The following is a 23,650-nucleotide window of genomic DNA, read 5'->3' as shown; positions in this document are numbered from 1 at the left end:
TCATGAATTCTCCCCAAGTATGTTCAGTTGCCGATCAATTCCTTTGTTTGTTATGTGCCATTGAAAAGAATAGGAAAGGGTTAAGGGAGAGGCAGTGGGCGGAGTCATGCAAATTCCACACCAATGGAGAGAGTCAGAAACACTGGGGTGTCTGTGGTGGAGGAAAAACAGAACATCTAGGGTGAAAAAAATAGGAAAGGGTTAAGGGAGAGGCAGTGGGTGGAGTCATGCAAATTCCACACCAATGGAGAGAGTCAGAAACACTGGGGTGTCTGTGGTGGAGGAAAAACAGAACATCTAGGGTGAGAAAAATAGGAAAGGGTTAAGGGAGAGGCAGTGGGCGGGGTCATGCAAATTCCACACCAATGGAGAGAGTCAGAAACACTGGGGTGTCTGTGGTGGAGACAAAACAGAACATCTAGGGTGAAATTGTCCCCGTATGAAAGCCTTGACTTGGGTGGTGGACACTGTGGTGTCTGTGGAGGAAATGTTCACAGCGTTCGCCATAACCCGCAATGTCATTTGATGGAGGATCTTTGGTGTCTCCTGAGCAGTGGGAGCTATAGTAAGAAACACTGGGATGTCTGTGGTGGAGACAAAACAGAACATCTAGGGTGAAATTGTCCCCGTATGAAAGCCTTGACTTGGGTGGTGGGCACTGTGGTGCTTATGGTGGATATTGGGTTCCAGTGGTTTTGTTGTTTACTCCATATAAAACGCCACACTACATTATATATATATATAGACTATTATTATTTAAAGTCATTGCTGTTTTACAAAAGGATGATTTCTTTTTTTTGCAGAGAGAATCCGGCCCCGTTCAAGAGACACGGCCGGCTATACAGACACTGCTTAAATAGATATATATATATATTTGTGTATAATATATATTTATATGAATATATATATATATATATATATATATATATGTGCATATATTTTAAACGGCTACGACCTAGGGGTCCCTGCGGCCGGGGTCCCAGGAACTTCCCTTCTCGATCCTTCTTCCTTTGCTAAAGCAGAGCGTTAGTAGGGGAGGGCGTCCTAAAAGGGTCGGGGGTCCAAGGGGTGGGTGGGTCGGGGTCTTCACGGCAGGCTGGAGATGTCCCTCTCCGGCGGGGGTCCGGCGGGGGGCTTCGGGGCATCGCCTTCGCCGGCCTTGCCCTCAAACATCATGACCCTGGAAGGAGACAACAGAGCTGTACATAATTCATATCAGACAGCATGAATATATATATGTGTGTATGTGTATATATATTAGACATGTCCAAAAATCGTTTTGAATCGTATATCGGAATTATTTCAGATTGTTCTCGCTTTTTGATACGCATTCTGAGACATTGTCTCGCAGCGCAACCAGCAATGTAATTCGAACCATTGTTGGCCCATTCTCTAATTGTCTCTTAATGTTTCGTTAATATTATTCCCCCCAAAAATTTTTGTTAAATATATTTTAAAAAATATTTAATTTTTTTAATTTAATTTAAATTTAATTTAATTTTTTTTTCATTCCTTCAACCTACCTTGAATGGGAGCTTAGCGCAGCCTAATATGGTTGCCTTCGATATAGAAAGTATTTCCGATTTTTTCACCCAAAAATTTCGGATATTTCCAAAAATTCGTAATGATTCTAAATGTTTCTAAAATGGCGGACGCGCATGCGCAATCGCTACACACCGGGCTTGTGGAAGGACCCTAGCCCCCACCTTTGCGTCCATCGTGGAAGCTTCTGATTGGCCGGGGAGCGGCAGCCATGTTAGGTTGCGCTAAGCTCCCATTCAAGGTAGGTTGCAGAAACAATTAAAAAAATATATTAAAAAAAAATTTGGGGGGGGGGGGGGAAATTAACGAAACATTAAGAGACAATTAGAGAATGGGCCAACAATGGTTCGAATTACATTGCTGGTTGCGCTGTGAGACAATGTCTCGGAATGCGTATCAAAAAGCGAGAACAATCCGAAATAATTCCGATATACGATTCAAAACGATTTTTTGGACATGTCTAATAGATATGGAAGCTCCCGACTCACAGCTTCAGGACGGCGGAGCGTTTTCCCAGCATGAGGTTGACGAAGTCGGTGTAGGTGATGGTTTGGCCGACCCCCCCGGTGACCTCGGTCATCATCCTCTTCAGCTCCAGGTGGGTCTTCGGGGAGCCCAGCTTCTCCATCATCCGCTTCACCGACATCAGGTCTACAGAAGGAAGAAACGGGAGGCTTGTCCCAACCTTTTCGAGGCCAAAATGCACGTCGGACTGCAACTTCCATTATCCCAGGGCTGATGAGAGTTGGAGTCTGCTTGGTCTCAACCCCCACTCACCGATTTCGCCTTGGTTGTTCAAGTCGAATTCCATGTATTTCTCTGGAAAAGAAGAAAATTTATTACTGTTACTATTATTATTTTGTTTACTATCTGGGCATATTTTACAAAATGTATAAAGTTGTGGGTGAACTGTTGTAGGTTGTAGATATACCGTATATACTCAAGTATAAGCCGGCCCGAATATATGCCGAGGCACCTAATTTTACCACAAAAAACTGGGAAAACATTGACTCCAGTATAAGCCAAGGGTGGGAAATTTCAGAAATAAAAATAGATACCAATAAAATTACATTAATTGAGGCATCAGTAGGTTAAATGTTTTGAATATTTACAGAAATCTCTCACCTTTAAAGACGGCCAGCTTTTCCTCCAAATCCTCTTCATCGCTGAACTTGGGGTCGCAGAGGAATTCCTAGGAGAGGAAAGATTACAACATTATTATTATTATTATTATTATTATTATTGTTATTGTTATTATTATTATTATTTCCATATTCTATGCAATGCCAGAGCGCATGATGTACATAGATTACAACATCATCATTATTATTAAGGCCACAAGTGGAGCGGCCTGGCTGGTCCAACAGGCGTGGGCTGAACTACGTCTCCCGGAGGACGTAGTTCTCCGGTGCCAGGATCAGTCCAGGGCCAAATGGAGAGCAGATGTCGGTGATTCGTGCGGAGAAGAATGCGCAGCGGAGGGGAGTGTCCGTGCATTGGCTCACGGCTATGGCATCCCGGGAGTCGTAGTTTGCTGGGATACGTAGCTTGCCTTTTGTATATCCAAGGAGATCCCTATATCTTCCCCACATTGGGATCTTTGTTCAGTGCATTTTGATATATGTATATCCATATATATAAAAGGGTAGTGGCGTTTCGGCCTAGGACAAAACAACAAAACTACACATCCCAGAAACACTAAACTTGGCAGCACAACCCCTCATCCATGCCTCCATGTTCATACAACAAACAGCTCCAGCTACTCCAAAAAAACAGCCAGGCTTTGAGACTGCAAGTCTATTCCCTGCTATTCCATCTGGCCAACAAAGGATTCCCATAAGCCACAGCAACACGTGGCCGGGCAAAGCTAGTTTATATATATATAAATAGGTAATGTGTGTTTTTCCCATGGAGTAAACAACAAAACCACTAAACCCAATCACACCAAATTTGGCCACAAAAGACATAGTCATCCAATCTATGTCTTTCAATCAGAAAAACCTGGAAAAATAAAGTCCAAATAACAGTCTTCTATATATATATATATATATATATATATATATATATATATATAAATGTTATGTGCGTTTTTACCATGGCGTAAACAACAAAACCACTGGACCAAATCGTACCAAATTTGGCCACAAAAGGCAGAGTCATCCAAAATATGTCTTTCAATCAAAAAACCCTAGAAAAATAAAGTCCAAACAACAGTCTTCTATATATATACTAGCTGTGCCCTGCCACGCGTTGCTGTAGCCAATTGGAATGGCACTGAATAGCCACGCTGTTCGTTTCCCCCCCTTTTTAGGGTTTTGTGGGTCCTGGTTCTGTTCTGGAGGTTCGGTTTCATGGTAGGAACCTAGCGGCAAGGCCGTTGGGTTCTGTTGTCAAGTTTCGTGGTTCTGGGGCATTTAGTTTTGTTGTTTACTTCTAGGCCCAAATTTCATTACCCTTTTATATATATAGATAGCAATGTAATGTACGTTTTTCCCATGGAGTAAACAACAAAACCACTGGACCAAATCACACCAAATTTGTCCACAAAAGACAGAGTCATCCAATCCATGTCTTTCAATCAGAAAAACCTGGAAAAATAAAGTCCAAATAAAAGTCTTTTATATATATAAAAAAGTAATGTGCGTTTTTCCCATGGAGTAAACAACAAAACCACTGGACCAAATCACACCAAATTTGGCCACAAAAGACAGAGTCATCCAATCTATGTCTTTCAATAAAAACCCTAGAAAAATTGTCCAAATTACAGAAGATGAGGAAGAGCCGTTCTCCCCCTAGCTGCCAGTCAGAAAGGTAGGCCCTGCTGCCTTTAGGCCCCGCCCCCTTTAGTAACCTAGCAACTCCCTCAGCCAAGATGGCACCCAGCGGAAAGGCAGACTTAGGCCTCACTTAGGCCTCATCCACACTGCCTATAAAATACAGATTGTCTGATTTGAACTGGATTATATGGCAGTGTAGACTCAAAATGAAATCAACATACCTTGTTGATTTCTTCCAGCCGGCCTCCTTGTTTGGCTTTGAGCAACCCAAAGGCTTTCCCTCCTGAAAAGAAAAGAAAGAAATGCAAGGCAGGCAATACGCTTCCGAAACCATAGGGCCGAGCTTCGGGGAGAAGGTCCAGCGGCGGGGACCCCGGACCCCAAAACCAAGACCCCAAATATTCCCCATTACAATGATCTCTAACCTCCAAAATAATGAGACAGAGGTCGGCCTTGAAACCGTAATAAACTATAATAAACATAATCATAATAAACATAATAATAAACAATAATAATAACAATAACAAACATAATAATAATAATAATAATAGGGTAAGACTTCAAAGTGAGTGCCTATAACTCCCAAAATAATGGGACAGAGGTCAGCCTCGAAACAACGAACCATAATAAACATAATAATAAACATAATAAACACAATAATAATAATAATGATAATAATAATAATAATAATAATAATAATAATAATAATAACAGGGCATGACTTCGAAGTGACTGCCTCTAACTCCCAAAATAATGGGACAGAGGTCTGCCTCGAAACAACGAACCATAATAAACATAATAATAAACATAATAAACATAATAATAAACACAATAAACATAACAATAATAATAACAAACATAATGATAAACATAATAAACATAATGGTAACAACAACAATAACAAACAATAATAACAAACAATAATAATAAACATAATAAACATAATGGTAACAATAACAACAACAATAACAAACAACAATAATAAACATAAACATAAACATAAACATAATAATAATAATAATAATAATAATAATAGGACATGACTTCGAAGTGAGTGCCTCTAATCCACAAAATAATGGGGCAGAGGTCAGCCTCAAAACCATAATAAACTATAATAAACATAATAATAAACATAATAAACATAATGGTAACAACAATAATAATAACAAACAATAATAATAAACATAATAAACATAATAATAATAATAGGGCATGACTTCGAAGTGAGTGCCTCGAAACCACAATAAACTATAATAAACATTATAATAATAAACATAATAATAATAAACGTTATAAACATAACATTATTATTATTATTATTATTATTATTATTATTATTATGACACAGCAAACAAGATAGATATGCTGGATTTTGTATCACAAAATCACAAGTCGAACACTTCCCAAGTGTCTAGGACTGTGTGATGTATTATTATTATTATTATTATTATTATTATTATTATTATTATTATGACACAAAGACATAGTATGACAAACGAGATGTCTATGTTGGATTTCGTATCACAAAATCACAAGTCGAACACTTCCCAAGTGACTAGGACTGTGTGATGTATATAATAATAATAATAATAATAATAATAATAATAATGCAATGTATTATTATTATTATTATTATTATTATGACACAAAGACATAGTATGACAAACGAGATGTCTATGCTGGATTTCGTATCACAAAACCACAAGTCGAACACTTCCCAAGTGTCTAGGACTGTGTGATGTTATTATTATTATTATTATTATTATGGGTCAAAGGTCAGCCTCGAAACCACAAATGGTCCCATAGAAACTGACAGCTATACTCTCAATGGGGGGCTTATAGGGCAAGGCTTTGCGGCGAGTGCCGCAGATCCACCCCCCAAAAATCAAGGGATGGAGCTCATCACTGGCCCCATAGTGAACCCCATAAGGAACCCGCAAGAGGCCACGGTGTGGCTGTGACCTGCCTTGGTGCGCACGGTTGAGCATCCCGGCCCGGTGGTTTCCTCCTCGTTCTCGTCGTTCTCCTTCTCCTGCTTCTCCTCCTCGGGGTTGTGTGGGGTTGTGCGCACCCTCCTCCTCCTCCGGCCGGCCTCTCAATGGGGCCATTCATGAGCGAAGCGCCCGCCTCGCCGGCCTCCTTCCTTGGCCACAAACAGAGAGGCCCAGCCGAGAAGAGGAGAAGAAGGAGGCAGGCGGCCAAGAGCAGCCCAACGCCAACCAAGCCGGCCCGTCCTTAACCCCTTCCTTGGAAGAAGAGGCAGATCTCGGGCAGGATGATGGGAGCGGCAGTCCCAAAGCATTGCAAGTCCTATCCTTTGGGAGAAAAGCCCTTGTGTGTGTTCATGCCCTTGATTGCCTCCACCCTCCCAAAACTACCAAGATTCACAGTTGGCCATGTTGGGTCTGTGTGCAAAGTACAAGAAAACCGCACTACAAACTAGAGCTGACAGCTGGCACAACAAAACATGGAAAGTTCCTTGATAATAATAATAATAGTAATAATAATAATAATAATAATAATAATAATAATAATAATAATAAGGAAATGTGGCCATGTTGGGTCTGTGTGCAAAGTACAAGAAAACCGCACTACAAACTAGAGCTGACAGCTGGCACAACAAAACATGGAAAGTTCCTTGATAATAATAGTAATAATAATAATAATAATAATAATAATAATAATAATAAGGAAATGTGGCCATGTTGGGTCTGTGTGCAAAGTACAAGAAAACCGCACTACAAACTAGAGCAGATCAGTCACTTGCTGGGTTCAGAGTTCTCTCAATACGGGTGAACTGTAACTCCCGGATGTTAACGTTAATCACACCCAAGCCCCGCCAAAATAATAATAATAATAATAATAATAATAGTAATAATAATAATAATAATCAGTACAAGAAAACCGCACTACAAACTAGAGCTGACAGCTCGCACAACAAAACATGGAAAATTCCTTGATAATAATAGTAATAATAATAATAAAAATATGGTCCAGATCCATCACTTGCTGGGTTCAGTGTTCTCTCAATACGGGTGAACTATAACTCCTGGATGTTAACGTCAATCACACCCAAGCTCTACCAGTATAATAATAATAAGTACAAGAAAACCGCACTACAAACTAGAGCTGACAGCTGGCACAACAAAACATTGCCCGGAAAACACACAACAACCCTGTGATTCCGGCCATGAAAGCCTTCGACACTGGTGGAGACCCTTCCGCTGATTTTTTTTCCCCGTCGCTGCCCTTCCACTCTACGTCTCCCAAGGGGATCCCAGGAATGGAGTTGATGCGTCTCGATGGCCGGCGGCAGCGCCACACTTTCCCCGAGGAGCGCGGTGCCCGTCCGGTCGCATCTCCGTCTTCCAGGCGCGTTACATGCGCAGCTCTTGGCGCCCGGAGCAGCCAGGTGGAAGCGGCGCATCTCTGCGCATCCAGTGGTGAAATGCAAAGCAACAGCAGCGCCAGGTAGGCGCGCAAGAGGGATCGCGGGAAAGCCAGGCGCTCCCTCCGCAATGTGTTTCCCGTGGAAAACAACCCTGCTTTTTGCTTGCGAGTTGGGAGAGACTCGAGGCCATAGGACACCATGGACAGCGCAATGGAAGCACTCCCAAAAGATGTGCGGTCGGACACAATGAGAGCACTCCTGAAAGATGTGTGGTTGGACACAATGGAAGCACTCCCGAAAGATGTGCGGTCGGACACAATGAAAGCACTCCTGAAAGATGTGCGGTCAGACACAACGAAAGCACTCCCGAAAGATGTGCAGTCGAAGGTTTTCGTGGCTGGAATCACTTTATTGCTGTGAGTTTTCCGGACTGTCTGGCCATGCTCCAGAAGCACCCTCTCCTGACGTTTCGCCCACATCTATGGCAGGCACAACCTCTGCCATAGATGTGGGTGAAACGTCAGGAGAGAATGGCCGGGCACAGCTAGTCTATATATAAATGTAATGTGCATAATTAGGACCGAGTTAACAACAAAACCACTGGGCCGAATCACACCAAATTGGGCCACAAAACTCATCACTTTCCAAGGAGTGACCATCAAAAAAAAAGAAAGAAAGAAAGAGAGAAAGAAAGAAAGTCAATGCCTGTATGTAGAAAGCAGCCAGGCTTTTAAGCTGCAAGACTATTCAGTGCAGTTCAATCTGGCCAAACAAGGATTCCGCCAGGTGTAACACAGCCAGGCATTGAAGCTGCAGTTGGCATGTGCGATCCATGAAAAAAATGGTTCAATACTCGCTTTGAAAGTAGGGGGCGCTGGCACTTCATTTCTAAAGTCATTTCTGAATTTTGAAGCAAAATGTTCCAAACTTTCTGAAAGTTCCGATTCTTCGTATTAATGTTAATGGTGGGTGAAGGGAAACATTATTGTCAATGGGGAAATTTGAGCGGCCCTTCCCTCCCTCGTGTTTTGAGCTATCCTAATGATATTTGCTACAGTGGTAGAACACATTTACCATTGTTAGCTCGCCAAATCTAAGAACATTTGACTTATCCTCTGATTTTTGGCAAATTTTCAAAGTGTTTATACATAAACATTTTTAAATAATAATATTAGTAATAATAATAATAATCATCATCATCATATCCTCAGCTGCTGTAAGAAAATTGCACAGACAGACTACAAACAGAGGCACAACTATGTGGCCCAAATGATTCATGGGAACTTATGCCTCAAGTACCACCTCCCAGCAGCAAAAAACTGGTGGGATCACAAATAATAATAATAATAACAATAATAATAATAATAATAATATCCTCAGCTGCTGTAAGAAAACTGCACAGACAGACTACAAACAGAGGCACAACTATGTGGCCCAAATGATTCATGGGAACTTATGCCTCAAGTACCACCTCCCAGCAGCAAAAAACTGGTGGGATCATAAATAATAATAATAATAATAATAATAATAATAATAATAATAATAATAATAATATCCTCAGCTGCTGTAAGAAAATTGCACAGACAGACTACAAACAGAGGCACAACTGTGTGGCCCAAATGATTCATTGGAACTTATACCTCAAGTCCCACCTCCCAGCAGCAAAGAACTGGTGGGATCACAAACCTGCAAAAGTCTTGGAAAATGAGCACGCAAAGATACTGTGGGACTTCCGAATCCAGACTGACAAAGTTCTGGAACACAACACACCAGACATCACAGTTGTGGAAAAGAAAAAGGTTTGGATCATTGATGTCGCCATCCCAGGTGACAGTCGCATTGACGAAAAACAACAGGAAAAACTCAGCCGCTCTCAGGACCTCAAGATTGAACTTCAAAGACTCTGGCAGAAACCAGTGCAGGTGGTCCCGGTGGTGATGGGCACATCAAAAGATCTCAGCCAGCATTTGGAAACAATAAACATTGACAAAATTACGATCTGCCAGCTGCAAAATGCCACCCTGCTGGGATCTGCACGCCTCTAGGTTGATACAACAAAAAGAAAAGAAAAATAAAGTCCTAATTAGAGGGAGAGGAATAATTGTTTTTATCCAATTGCTGCCAGTTAGAAGGCTAAGCTTGGTCTCCTAGCAACCCACTCACCCAGGGGACAGGCAGAGTTAGGCCTCACTTAGGCCTCTTCCACACTGCCTATAAAATACAGATTATCAGATTTGAACTGGATTATATGGCAGTGTAGACTCAAGGCCCTTCCACACAGCTATATAACCCATTTATAATCTTATATTATCTGCTTTGAACTGGATTATCTGGACTCCACACCTTGACCCTTGACCTTAACTACCACCAATTCCTCAATACTTTATTTCCCAGACCACCAGACTTCGCCACAGCAACGCGTGGCTGGGCACAGCTAGTCCTATATAAAAAGCTGATCAGACTCGTGAGTTGCTGTGAGTTTTCCGGGCTGTATGGCCATGTTCCAGAAGCATTCTCTCCTGACGTTTCGCCCACATCTATGGCAGGTATCCTTAGAGGTTCTGAGATATATTGGAAAGTAGGCAAGGGAGGTTTATCTATCTGTGGAAGGTCCAGGGTGAGAGAGGTCAGTGTGAATGTTGTGTAGTTAATCACTTTAATTAGCATTGAAAAGCTTATCTGCTGTCTTCTTCCTGCCTCTGGGGCATCCTTTGTTTAGAGTCGTTAACTGCCCTTGGTTGATTCATGTCTGGAAATCCTCTGTTTTCAGAGTATTGCTTTTTATTTACTGTTCTGATTTTTGAGTTTTTTAATACTGGTCGCCAGATTTTGTTCATTTTCATGGTTTCTTCCTTTCTGTTGAAGTTGTCCACATGCTTGTGGATCTCAATGGCTTCTCTGTGTAGTCTGACATGATAGTTGTTAGAATGGTCCAGCATTTTTGTGTTCTCAAATAGTATTCTGTGACCAGGCTGGTTCATCAAATGCTCTGCTATGGCTGATTTCTCTGGTTGAATTAGTCTGCAGTGCCTTTCATGTTCTTTGACTCTTGTTTGGGCAAAGCTGCGTTTGGTGGTCCCTATGTAGACTATCCGGTAGACTCCTGCAGAAGAGAGAGGATCCCTCTTGTCCTTCGCTGACCGTAGCATTTGTTGGATTTTCTTTGTGGGTCTGTAGATAGTTTGTAGGTTGTGCTTCTTCATCAGCTTCCCTATGCGGTCAGTAGTTCCCTTGATGTATGGGAAGAACAACATTCAGTTTTAGACAGACACAGAGGCATTTTTAACATCTTTCCAGCTTCACGATTCCGGCCACAGGGGGAGCTGTTGCTTCACCGTCCATTGGTGGCTGTTCTTCCTCTTCTTTTCCTCGTGAGCAGTTTTTATGGTGTTGTAGATTAGTTAAATTAGCCTCCCACATAAAGCGTACCTAAATTTCCCTACTTGACAGATTCAACTGTCTTTCGGGGCTGCTAGGTCAACAGCAAGCCGGGGCTATTTTTTTAATTTTTTTTTATGGTCGGAGGCTTAACCCGACCCGGGCTTCGAACTCACGACCTCTCGGTCAGTAGTGATTTATAGCAGCTGGTTACTAGCTAGCAACTGCCAGCAACCCAATTATGACACACACACGGTGTTGGGATGACAAAGGCCACAATTTGTTTATTGCTGGATAGCCCATGAGGTCTCTTCCAACTCTATGATTCTATGATTCTACGATCCTATGATTCTATGATCAGCAGCTACAAATGAAAGGTCACTTTCAATTCTTAAACATTTGAAAACATAAGCACAAAGGGCCAAGAAAGGCAGACTGGACTTGTAGTCTTAAATGTCCACCAAAATTTGGCGATGGAGCCTGATTTCTGTCAAAGTGTATTGACACAGTTTTCAAGTATTTCCATCATGTATTCTGGTATTCTTTTGTAACCACCAAATTACCAATTAAGACTCATTACCAGGTTTTTCAAGACTTGAAACTTTTGAGCTAAAATATAAATTTGATTTAATTGCATCTATATAAAATATAGAATGAGTCATAAAATTACATTATTTTGTGTTATGGATCGACTCTTCATGAGTCACTAAAACATTATTTCAAAAAAAAATTTTTTGGTTACAGGCCTTGATGAAGGATCTAATAATAATAATAATAATAATAATAATAATAATAATAATTTCTTTTTCTATCCCACCACCATCTCCCCGAAGGGACTCGGGGCAGCTAATATGGGGCCAAGCCCAGAACAAAAACAAAATATACAGTAGAGTCTCACTTATCCAACATAAACGGGCCGGCAGAAGCTTGGATAAGCGAATATCTTGGATAATAAGGAGGGATTAAGAAAAAGTCTATTAAACATCAAATTAGGTTATGATTTTACAAATTAAGCACCAAAACATCATGTTAGACAACAAATTTGACAGAAAAAGTAGTTCAATACACAGCCCTGGGTTCAAGTTATCCGTTGGGACTTGGCCCCGCCCCCTTCCCAGAGGCTCCACCCACATCAGCCAAGCCCGCCTCAATGTATTCCTTCCTAAATTGCAATTAAAAAACCCAAAACCCACACACCAATTGTGGGAGACTTTGCTCCCTTTGAGTGTGAAGGGTTAAGTGGAAAGGCAAGCAAGTGCGTTCCCCTGATTTGTTTAACGAACGCTAATTAAGAAGACAGGAGAGAGCAGATCCCTTCAGGGGAAGAGATGATGAAAGGGCCCTTAATTAAATCTAGGGACGACGAGGAGGATCCAAAGTGACAGCCGCGAGAAGAGGCGAGGTGTTCGAGATGTTCGAGATGTTCGAGATGTTCGAGATGTTCGAGATGTTCGAGATGTTCGAGATGTTCGAGATGTTCGAGATGTTCGAGATGTTCGAGTGCAAAGAGAGGCAGCAGCCCTTGGGACTGCACTCCCACAAATCCCCACATTTCGAGGAAATCAGAGTCATTGTCCCCCAAAAAAGAACTCTCCCTGGGATATAGATTTGGGGGGGGGGGGAACCTACAAATCGCTCCCCGATATCTCCAGTGTTTGGTATGATGATGATGATGATGATGATAATGATACAATCATTAATATCATCATCATCAACAACATCATCATCTGTGCTGTATTTAACTATAGAGAGGATTACGCCAGCACAAAGGTGATACGTTTTGGAGACATTATTATTATTATTATTATTATTATTATTATTATTATTATTATTATTATTATTATTACAGTAGAGTCTCACTAATCCAAGCCTCGCTAGTCCAAGCCTCTGGATAATCCAAGCCATTTTTGTAGTCAATGTTTCCAATATATCGTGATATTTTGGTGCTAAATTCGTAAATACAGTAATTACAACATAACATTACTGCGCATTGAACTACTTTTTCTGTCAAATTTGTTGTATAACATGAAGTTTTGGTGCTTAATTTGTAAAATCATAACCTAATTTGATGTTTAATAGGCTTTTCCTTAATCTCCCCTTATTATCCAAGATATTCGCTTATCCAACGTTCTGCCGGCCCGTTTACATTGGATAATCGAGACTCTACTGTATTATTATTATTATTTTAATTGAAAGACATAGATTGCATGACTATGTCTTTTGTGACCAAATTCGGTGTGATTTGGTTCAGTGGTTTTGTTGTTTACTCCATGGGAATTATGCACATTACATTTATATATAGATAGATAGATAGATGATGATGATTATGATGATGATGATGATTATTGACATAGTATGACACAGCAAACGAGATATATATGCTCACTGTTGACCTAAGCAGCTCGAAAGACAGTTGCATCTGTTGAGTAGGAAAATTTAGGTACTGCTTTCTGGGGGGAGGCTAATTTGACTAATTTACAACAGCATAAAATAGCCAGCACCGTGCAGAAAGGAATGAGGAAGAACAGAGGGAAAATGTACAGAGGGCAATATTAACAATGGACTTTGGAAAATCCAAGCTTCAAACACATGGCATCAGACTAGATGGCCTCTGGGAGTCCCCGAAGCGAGGATTCTGCAATAGGCCACCCATACCTAAGCCACGTCCCCTCCTCCTCCGTCCGCCGAATCCTTTTTTAATAATGTCAAGTTTCCGAGGCTGATTAATTTGCAATCTTGTCGTCCTATTAGTTCCATCTTTGGTATTTGATCGTTCGATTCTCTTGTCGGGAAGCCAAATTAAACGTACTTATCTGCCTTCGTTTGCCTAATTAATCCTGCCGCCCGCGCCGGGAAAGCGATCCGATTGAACAGAAAAATTTGCAATTAATTTGACATTCAATGCCTCTTTTCGGCTTTCATTGTCCCGAGGGTATCTTAACAACATTGGCAGACAAGCGCCTTGAGAAACTACACATCCCAGGGTTCGATTGGACTGGGAACAATGGGACAATTTCAGAAAATCCCACAACCTAACCCAACCCATGATCTGGTCCCAAGCATTGATTGTATGGAGTTTTGGACATAATAATAATGATATAAATATATATACATTATTATTATTATTATTATTATTATTATTATTATTATTATTATTATTATTATTGACACAACGACATAGTATTATACAGCAAATGAGATCTATATGCTGGATTTCGTATCACAAAATCACAAATCAAACACTTCCCAAGCATTTAGGTTTTTTGGATTGGAAGACATAGATTGGATGACTCTGTCTTTTGTGACCAAATTTGGTGTGATTTGGTCCAGTGGTTTTGTTGTTTACTCCATAGTAAAACTGCACATTACATTTATATATATATATATATACACACATTATTATTATTATTATTATTATTATTATTATTATTATTATTGACACAACGACATAGTCTGACACAGCAAACGAGATCTATATGCTGGATTTCGTATCACAAAATCACAAGTCAAACATTTCCCAAGCGTGTAGGTTTTTTTGATTGAAAGACATATTTTGGATGACTACGTCTTTTGTGGTTCAGTGGTTTTGTTGTTTACTCCATAGTAAAACCACACATTACATATACAGTGTGTGTGTGTATATATATATATATATATATATATATATATATATATATTAGACATGTCCAAAAAATCGTTTTGAATCGTATATCGGAATTATTTCGGATTGTTCTCGCTTTTTGATACGCATTTCGAGACACTCTTTCACAGCGCAACCAGCAATGTAATTCGAACCATTGTTGGCCCATTCTCTAATTGTCTCTTAATGTTTCGTTAATATTTTTCCCCAATTTTTTTTTTGTTAAATATATTTTAAAAAATATTTTAAATTTTTTATTTCATTTCTTCAACCTACCTTGAATGGGAGCTTAGCGCAGCCTAACATGGCTGCTGCTCCCCGGCCAATCAGAAGCTTCCACGATGGACACAAAGGCGGGGGCTAACGTCCTCTGCGTCCACATGGAAGATTGCCATACAAGCCCGGTGTGTAGCGATTGCGCATGCGCGTCCGCCATTTTAGAAACATTTAGAATCATTACGAATTTTCGGAAATATCCGAAATTTTGGGGTGAAAAAAATCGGAAATACTTTCTATATCGAAGCGCCAGCGCCCCCTACTTTAGAAACGAGAATTGAAACATTTTTTTCATCGATCGGACATGCCTAATATACACACACACACATTATTATTATTATTATTATTATTGACACAACGGCATAGTCTGATACAGCAAACGAGCTAGATACGCTGGATTTCGTATCACAATATCACAATATCGCTGCTAGCCTGCGGACTCTCTGACAATTCAGGGCCTTCATCAACATTTCTTTGGTCAGCCTGCATAAACCCAAATCCCCCTTCATCATCAGACTGAAATATTGCATTGCGGTTGCAATTCGCACACGTTACCAGGCACTGGGTGAAGGATGTTATGGTTTGCAAAGATACTATATGTGTGTTAACTGGAAAATCAAATGCATGAAGCCAATTGACCGAACCCTCCCGACAGATGGCCATCCAGCCTTTTGCTTGAAAACCTTCAAGGAGCTGCAGCAATGTGTTGTCTCAAACCCAGAATAAGAAGGAACCAGCTGTCCCTCCGGTGTCCTAACCCCAAAGGCCAGCCCTGCTGTGTCCCTTCTGTCACCCAGCTGGGCTCGCTCCCTAATTCCCTTCAAGGGGCTTCTGGGGGTCACCGGAGGCGACCCAGCTTCATCCTGCAATCCACTGATGGGCTCAAAATGGTTGCTTTCTTCTCCCTTCCCTTCCCAAATTCAAAAAAGAGAACGAAGGGATCTGTAGTGCTCCAAACAGACTAAGACAATGATGGGCAACCTTTTGCACTCGGTGTGTCAAAATTCACCAAAAAACCTAATATGACTTGGGTGGTGTGTCACTTGGAGAAAAAAAACACCATAATTTCGCAATAAATATAGTTTAAATAACAAAAATATATAATTGTAATATATAACTGTATTGCCATTCGAAACCGCATTTTGGAGGTTTTACGGCACGCGAAGAAAATGTCATGTCTCTCCTCTCCTTCAAAGTGCCGATCAATGGCATTTGTAATGCAACTTCCGAACCTATTATTATTATTATTATTATTATTATTATTATTATTATTATTATTATTATTTTATTATGACACAGCAAACAACATAGATATGCTGGATTTCGTATCACAAAATGTTTGTTGTGCCAGCTGTCAGCTCTAGTTTGTAGTGCGGTTTTCTTGTACTGCAACTTCTGAACCTATTATTATTATTATTATTATTATTATTATTATTATTATTAGGTTAACACAACATATAGGCAAAACAGGGAAAAAACATGGAGCGTTTAGGGCAAATTATATACATGAGAGACATAGTTTTCTAAAGTACCTTTAACAAGCCAGGCTTCCCAATAAGTCATGGCCAGGGGTTAGTGCTCTGGCAGGCACCAGAGAGAGAAAAAGAGGAAAAAAGGAGACTTCAGTGAGTGGGGACCTGGCCTAGGTAAACTAGATATCCCAAAGACCTGGGGCTGGTTTTCTCATGCAACATTCCCGAGGTCACGTAAAAGCAGAACCAAGAAAAACCAGGAGATGTTGGGCCCTTTGATGCCATTCAAAACCGCATTTTGGAGGATTTACGGCACGCGAAGAAAATGTCACGTCTCTTCTCTCCTTCAAAGTGCAGATCAATGGCATTTGTAATGCAACTTCCGAACCTATTATTATTATTTTATTATGACACAGCAAACAAGATAGATATGCTGGATTTCGTATCACAAAATGTTTTGTTGTGCCAGCTGTCAGCTCTAGTTTGTAGTGTGGTTTTCTTGTACTGAAACTTCTGAACTTATTATTATTATTATTATTATTATTATTATTATTATTATTATTATTGTTATTATTTTATGACACAGCAAACAAGATAGATATGCTGGATTTCGTATCACAAAATGTTTTGCTGTCAGCTCTAGTTTGTAGTGCGGTTTTCTTGTTTTTTGGAGGTTTTACGGCACGCGAAGAAAATGTCATGTCTCTTCTCTCCTTCAAAGTGCAGATCAATGGCATTTGTAATGCAACTTCCGAACCTATTATTATTATTATTATTATTATTATTATTATTATTATTATTATTATCATCATTATTATTATTTTATTATGACACAGCAAACAAGATAGATATGCTGGATTTCGTATCACAAAGTGTTTTGCTGTGCCAGCTGTCAGCTCTAGTTTGTAGTGCGGTTTTCTTGTTTTTTGGAGGTTTTACGCCACGCGAAGAAAATGTCACGTCTCCGGCGTTCAGACAAAAGCTTTCAGTTGGAAAAAGGGAGAGGGAGGCTTACTCTTGGTACTTTTAACCAAGAGTAGTAAAGGGTGTTTTTTGTTGCTCCCGCCGCTTGTTTGTGAAAGAAACTTTTTATTTTTCTACCGATGGAAATGGAAAGCCCATCGATCCGCGGACGTTTCTTTTCAAGTTGAAAAAAATGGCAAAGAAAGAAGCGGGAGGGGAGAAATATTCCCATTATTGATCTCTCATTTCACCCACAAAATCAGTTGGATGTATATATATAATTTTCAAAAGAACACCATTTGCGGGGCCCAAAAGGCGACGCGATAGTGGTAAAGTTTGCAATTGTCGCTGCAATATTCTGAGTTTGCTTTCGCAAAGCACTGTACAAACATTGAGGCTGGGCTGAGAGGATTCCCATAATCCTCTTGCAATCTTGCCCTTTTCAAGGACATATATATATATAATGTGTAATGCTGGATTTCGTATCACAAAATGTTTTGTTGTGCCAGCTGTCAGCTCTAGTTTGTAGTGCGGTTTTCTTGTACTGGTTTTTTGTCTGCTGTGCTTTGAGGAGTTTCTGATTTTTGACTTCAATCAAAGCAGGTTCTTCACTTTGCTTTATATATTCTGCCAGGGCATTTTTATTATTATTATTATTATCATTATGTTTCGTACCTTCTTTATCTCTCCGCAAAGAGACTTGATGGAGGCAAGATGGATCCACGTCCGGCTGCTCTTCTCTCCCTCGGAGGATCAACAGCACTAGGCCTCGGCGGTTCAAGTCATGTCAAACTGCCTTCATTCCCCAGTGTAGACGGATGTCATCGCACTGAAAATAGAGTGAGCGGATGCCCTCGACTGCCATCAACGTGCAATGCATTCGTACAACGTAAGTGGCTCGTTATTTACAACGAGTCACTTCTATCAAAGAGGAGGCTAGATCCCTCCCACAATACGCTCGGTAACAATAATATTTGGCATTTAGAGCGTAATGCCTCTCCGCAGACGTGATTACCCTTCCCCGGCATTGGAGGCACTTTGCATACATTACACTTCAGAGGAGGAACATCCACGCTAATTATTACGGCTCACCTTCCCAGTACGTTCGGGTTTATGCAAATCGGCCTGCTTTGAATTAAAGAGGAGGGATCGTCTCCAGGTGGGTTCGCATGTTTTCAAACTGCTAGGTTGGCAGAAGCTGGGGCTATCAATGGGAGCTCACCCCACTCCCTGAATTCGAATCGCTGACCTTTCGGTGTGCAAGTTCAGCTACTTGCAGTACCTATTGATCTACTCACATTTGCATGTTTTCGAACTGCTAAGTTGGCAGAAGCTGGGGCTATCAGCGGGAGCTCATCTCGCTTCCCGGATTCGAACCGCCGACCTTTCGGTGTGCAAGTTCAGCTACTTGCAGTACCTATTGATCTACTTATATTTGCATATTTTCCAACTGGTAAGTTGGCAGAAGCTGGGGCTATCAGCGGGAGCTCACCTCGCTCCCCAGATTCCAACCGCCGACCTTTCGGTGTGCAAGTTCAGCTACTTGCAGTACCTATTGATCTCCTCAGATTTGCATGTTTTCCAACTGCTAGGTCAACAAGTTCAGCTACTTGCAGTACCTATTGATCTACTCAGATTTGCGTGTTTTCCAACTGCTAGGTCAACAAGTTCAGCTACTTGGAGTACCTATTGATCTACTCACATTTGTATGTTTTCGAACTGCTAGATTGGCAGAAGCTGGGGCTAACAGCGGGAGCTCATATCGCTCCCCGGATTCGAACCGCCGACCTTTCGGTGTGAAAGTTTATCTACTTGCAGTACCTATTGATCTACTCACATTTGCATATGTTCGAACTGCTAGGTTGGCAGAAGCTGGGGCTAACAGTGGGAGCTCACCTTGCTCCCCGGATTTGAACCGCCAGCAAGTTCAGCAGCTCAGTGGTTTAACCTTAGCAAACGTAGCAAACTATAACTCCCAGGATCCCATAGCATGGATTTATTTTCCCGGTTCGAACCCGCGATCCCTCATCTGTGGTTATTGGAGGCAGATGTCAAAAGTAATTAGTCGTCCTCATGCAAATTGGAATTTTTTTAGCGAGAGGAACGACAACGACGGCAATGACGACCGAGTGTGTTGTACAAGATTAATTCCGCAGCTTAATTGAAAGCGCAAAAGCAGAACCGGCCGGGATAAATAAATAAATCTGGCGGAGGAAGAACGGCTCCCAAGGAACTGCATCCATCGTCATTTGCATCCGCACCGGAGAATTAATGCGCTTTGACCCCACTTGAACTGCCACAGTTCATTGTTAGGGGACCCTGGGAGTTGTAGTTCCACGAGGCGGAACGTCAACACTGCAGGAACAACAAGGCAAACCAAACTCTTCGTCCTTTCGCTCTCTCTTTTGTTTTCCAATGGAAATCACGCAGGGAGGACTCATGCAGATGCCACGCTTCAAAGCCAGATTTTTCACAGAAACAATGGATTACGAGGCGTTGCGATCAATATTCTTCCGTGGCTGGAAAAGAAAGAGAGAGAAAGAAAGGCATGAAAAGAAAGCCACGGGGGAGGAAAAACCACCGGGGTCTTTGGAAGTATTTACACTGGAGAAGCAACGCAGTCCGAGGCCACGTTAATTGCCACGGTTCAATACTATGGGATCGCGGGAGCTGCGCCACGACAAGGCCCATAACCTAATTTTGTAGAATGAACACAGCGAGACATTATTATTATTAGATACATAACAAGATGTGTCCTCAGCAAACAAGATCACTCTGTTGACTATTATTATTATTATTATTATTATTATTATTATCTATATTATTATTATTATTATTATTATTATTATTATTATTATTATCTATATCTATATATATATAAGGGTAATGAAATTTCGGCCTAGCAAACAAAATCACTCTGTTGGCTATTATTATTATTATTATTATTATTATTATTATTATTATTATTATCTATATCTATATATATAAAAGGGTAATGAAATTTCGGCCTAGCACAAAACAACAAAACAACACATCCCAGAAACACTAAACTTGGCAGCACAACCCCTCATCCATGCCTCTACGTTCATACAACAAAAAGGAAAGAAAAATAAAGTCCTAATTAGAGGGAGAGGAAGAATTGTTTTTATCCAATTGCTGCCAGTTAGAAGGCTAAGCTCCGCCCACTTGGTCTCCTAGCAACCCACTCAGCCCAGGGGACAGGCAGAGTTAGGCCTCACTTAGGCCTCTTTCACACTGCCTATAAAATACAGATTATCTGATTTTAACTGGATTATATGGCAGTGTAGACTCAAGGCCCTTCCACACAGCTATATAACCCATTTAGAATCTTATATTATCTGCTTTGAACTGGATTATCTTGAGTCCACACTGACATATAATCCAGTTCAGTGTGGATTTTATACAGCTGTGTAGAAGGGGCCTCATATAATCCAGTTCTAAGCAGATGATAAAAGATTATAAAATATAATAATTACTGCGGTATAATAATACAGAACAATATAAGCTCTAAAACCAGGACAGTCAATAAAGAGCAACACTCTGATCGCAGGGAAATTGGGAATTCTAGAAAGGAAACAATCAGGGCCAGCTAATACTTCCCAACAAAGGAAGGCAGCAGGCAGGCTTTGAAGCGGCAAGGCCATTCAATGCTAATCAAGGTGGCTAATTGCAGCATTCATACTTGCCGCGCCGAGACTATTCATTGCTATTCGACCTGGCCAACCAAGGATTCCGCAAGGGAGAAATCAGCCAGGCTTGCAAGCGGCAAGGCTATTCTGTTGCATTCCAGCTCACCAAACAAGGATCCCCATAAGAAGAAAACGGCCAGGCTTTGAGGCTGCAAGGCTATTCACTGCTATTCCACCTGGCCAACAAATGGTTCCCATAAGGCACAGCAACACGTGGCCGGGCAAAGCTAGTATATATTCTGCAAAACAAAACAACAAGGGAAGGAGTAGTAAAACAAGGTTGTACAAACCCAAGCTTCTTCCAGATTCTGGACGTGGAACAAAAGAGACGTGTGTGTTGTTGGTCGTGTATTTTCTTCCTTTCCTGTTCTGTTCGGAATGAGCCTCACGCGGCTCCTTGGCCCCGATCTCTGCAAACGCTGCCCTTTTCGTTATTAATATGATCGTGATGCCCGGCGATGCCGTTTGGAGGCTCTAATAGCAGGTTGGAGGCTCTAATAGCAGACGGGCCTCTGCGCAGAGGATGCAAAGCAGGCTGTTAAGTTTCTGACAACGCTCTCGGCGGAGAAAATGACTCCTTCTCCCTAAAAAAACGAGGACGAGGTGAGGTTTAAGTTACACTCGTGCATACGTAGGATCCCGAAAGTTTAGAGATAAATAATAATAATAATAATAATAATAATAATAATAATAATAATAGAATGCAATTGGAACTCAAGCCATGGGAAGGGACAGGCAACAAATAATAATAATAGTAGTAATAATAATTGTTGTGCCAGCTGTCAGCTCTAGTTTGTAGTGCAGTTTTCTTGTACTGATTCTTTGTCTGCTGTGCTTTGAGGAGTTTCACACAGTCCTAGACACTTGGGAAGTGTTCGACTTGTGATTTTGTGATAGGAAATCCAGCATATCTATCTTGTTTGCTGTGTCATAATAATAATAATAATAATAATAATAATAATAATAATAATACATCACACAGTCCTAGACACTTGGGAAGTGTTCGACTTGTGATTCTGTGATACGAAACCCAGCATGTCTATCTTGTTTGCTGTGTCATACAAGAATAATAATAATAATAATAATAATAATAATAATAATAATAATAATAATACATCACACAGTCCTAGACACTTGGGAAGTGTTCGACTTGTGATTTTGTGATAGGAAATCCAGCATATCTATCTTGTTTGCTGTGTCATAATAATAATAATAATAATAATAATAATAATAATAATAATAATAATACATCACACAGTCCTAGACACTTGGGAAGTGTTCGACTTGTGATTCTGTGATACGAAACCCAGCATGTCTATCTTGTTTGCTGTGTCATACAAGAATAATAATAATAATAATAATAATAATAATAATAATAATAATAATAATACATCACACAGTCCTAGACACTTGGGAAGTGTTCGACTTGTGATTTTGTGATAGGAAATCCAGCATATCTATCTTGTTTGCTGTGTCATAATAATAATAATAATAATAATAATAATAATAATAATAATAATAATACATCACACAGTCCTAGACACTTGGGAAGTGTTCGACTTGTGATTCTGTGATACGAAACCCAGCATGTCTATCTTGTTTGCTGTGTCATACAAGAATAATAATAATAATAATAATAATAATAATAATAATAATAATAATAATAATAATACATCACACAGTCCTAGACACTTGGGAAGTGTTCGACTTGTGATTTTGTGATAGGAAATCCAGCATATCTATCTTGTTTGCTGTGTCATACAATAATAGTAATAATTGTTGTGCCAGCTGTCAGCTCTAGTTTGTAGTGCAGTTTTCTTGTACTGATTCTTTGTCTGCTGTGCTCTGAGGAGTTTCACACAGTCCTAGACACTTGGGAAGTGTTCGACTTGTGATTTTGTGATACGAAATCCAGCATGTCTATCTTGTTTGCTGTGTCATAATAATAATAATAATAATAATAATAATAATAATAATAATAATAATAGATCACACAGTCCTAGACGCTTGGGAAGTGTTCGACTTGTGATTTTGTGATACGAAATCCAGCATGTCTATCTTGTTTGCTGTGTCATAATAATAATAATAACAATAATAATATATCACACAGTCCTAAATGTTTGGTAAGTGCTCGACTTGTGATTTTGTGATGCAAAATCCAACATAGACATCTCGTTTGTCATACTATGTCTTTGTTTCATAATAATAATAATAATAATAATAATAATAATACATTGCTTTATTATATTATTATTATTATTATTATTATTATTATTATTATTACATACATCACACAATCCTATAGACACTTGGGAAGTGTTCGACTTGTGATTTTGTGATGCGAAATCCAGCATAGACATCTTGTGTGCTGTGTCATACTCTTGTCTTTGTGTTAATAATAATAATAATAATAATAATAATAATAATAATAATAATAATTTTATATTTGTATCCCCCTGCCTCCATCTCCCCTAGGGAACTCCGGGCGGCTAAAATGTCAA

General features: G+C 40.1%; 1 protein-coding gene and 1 long non-coding RNA gene across 2 annotated transcripts in view; both read right to left on the bottom strand.

Moving 5' to 3' along the window:
• Window positions 1–729: 729 nt before the first annotated feature.
• aif1l (allograft inflammatory factor 1 like) lies at window positions 730–6,464 on the bottom strand. Its single transcript, XM_008124540.3, has 6 exons — window positions 6,286–6,464; window positions 4,541–4,602; window positions 2,668–2,734; window positions 2,320–2,361; window positions 2,031–2,193; window positions 730–1,180 (listed from the first exon to the last, which is right to left on the bottom strand). The coding sequence occupies exons 1-6, from the start codon at window positions 6,425–6,427 to the stop codon at window positions 1,087–1,089; spliced, it is 570 nt and encodes a 189-aa protein (XP_008122747.1). The 5' UTR covers window positions 6,428–6,464; the 3' UTR covers window positions 730–1,086.
• A 12,956-nt stretch (window positions 6,465–19,420) lies between these two features.
• The window catches only part of LOC134292997 (uncharacterized), a 47,622-nt gene continuing 43,392 nt past the window's right edge, over window positions 19,421–23,650 (bottom strand). The window contains exons 3-4 of the long non-coding RNA XR_010000066.1: window positions 21,440–21,733; window positions 19,421–19,958 (exon numbers count right to left, since the gene is read on the bottom strand). This is a non-coding gene — a long non-coding RNA (uncharacterized LOC134292997). The remainder of the gene's footprint in view (window positions 19,959–21,439; window positions 21,734–23,650) is intronic.

This window comes from Anolis carolinensis, unplaced genomic scaffold, assembly GCF_035594765.1.
Source record: "Anolis carolinensis isolate JA03-04 unplaced genomic scaffold, rAnoCar3.1.pri scaffold_7, whole genome shotgun sequence".
Classification (NCBI taxonomy): domain Eukaryota; kingdom Metazoa; phylum Chordata; class Lepidosauria; order Squamata; family Dactyloidae; genus Anolis; species Anolis carolinensis.
The sequence above is the reverse complement of the archived record's forward strand: the minus strand, read 5'-3'. Positions and strand labels throughout refer to the sequence as shown.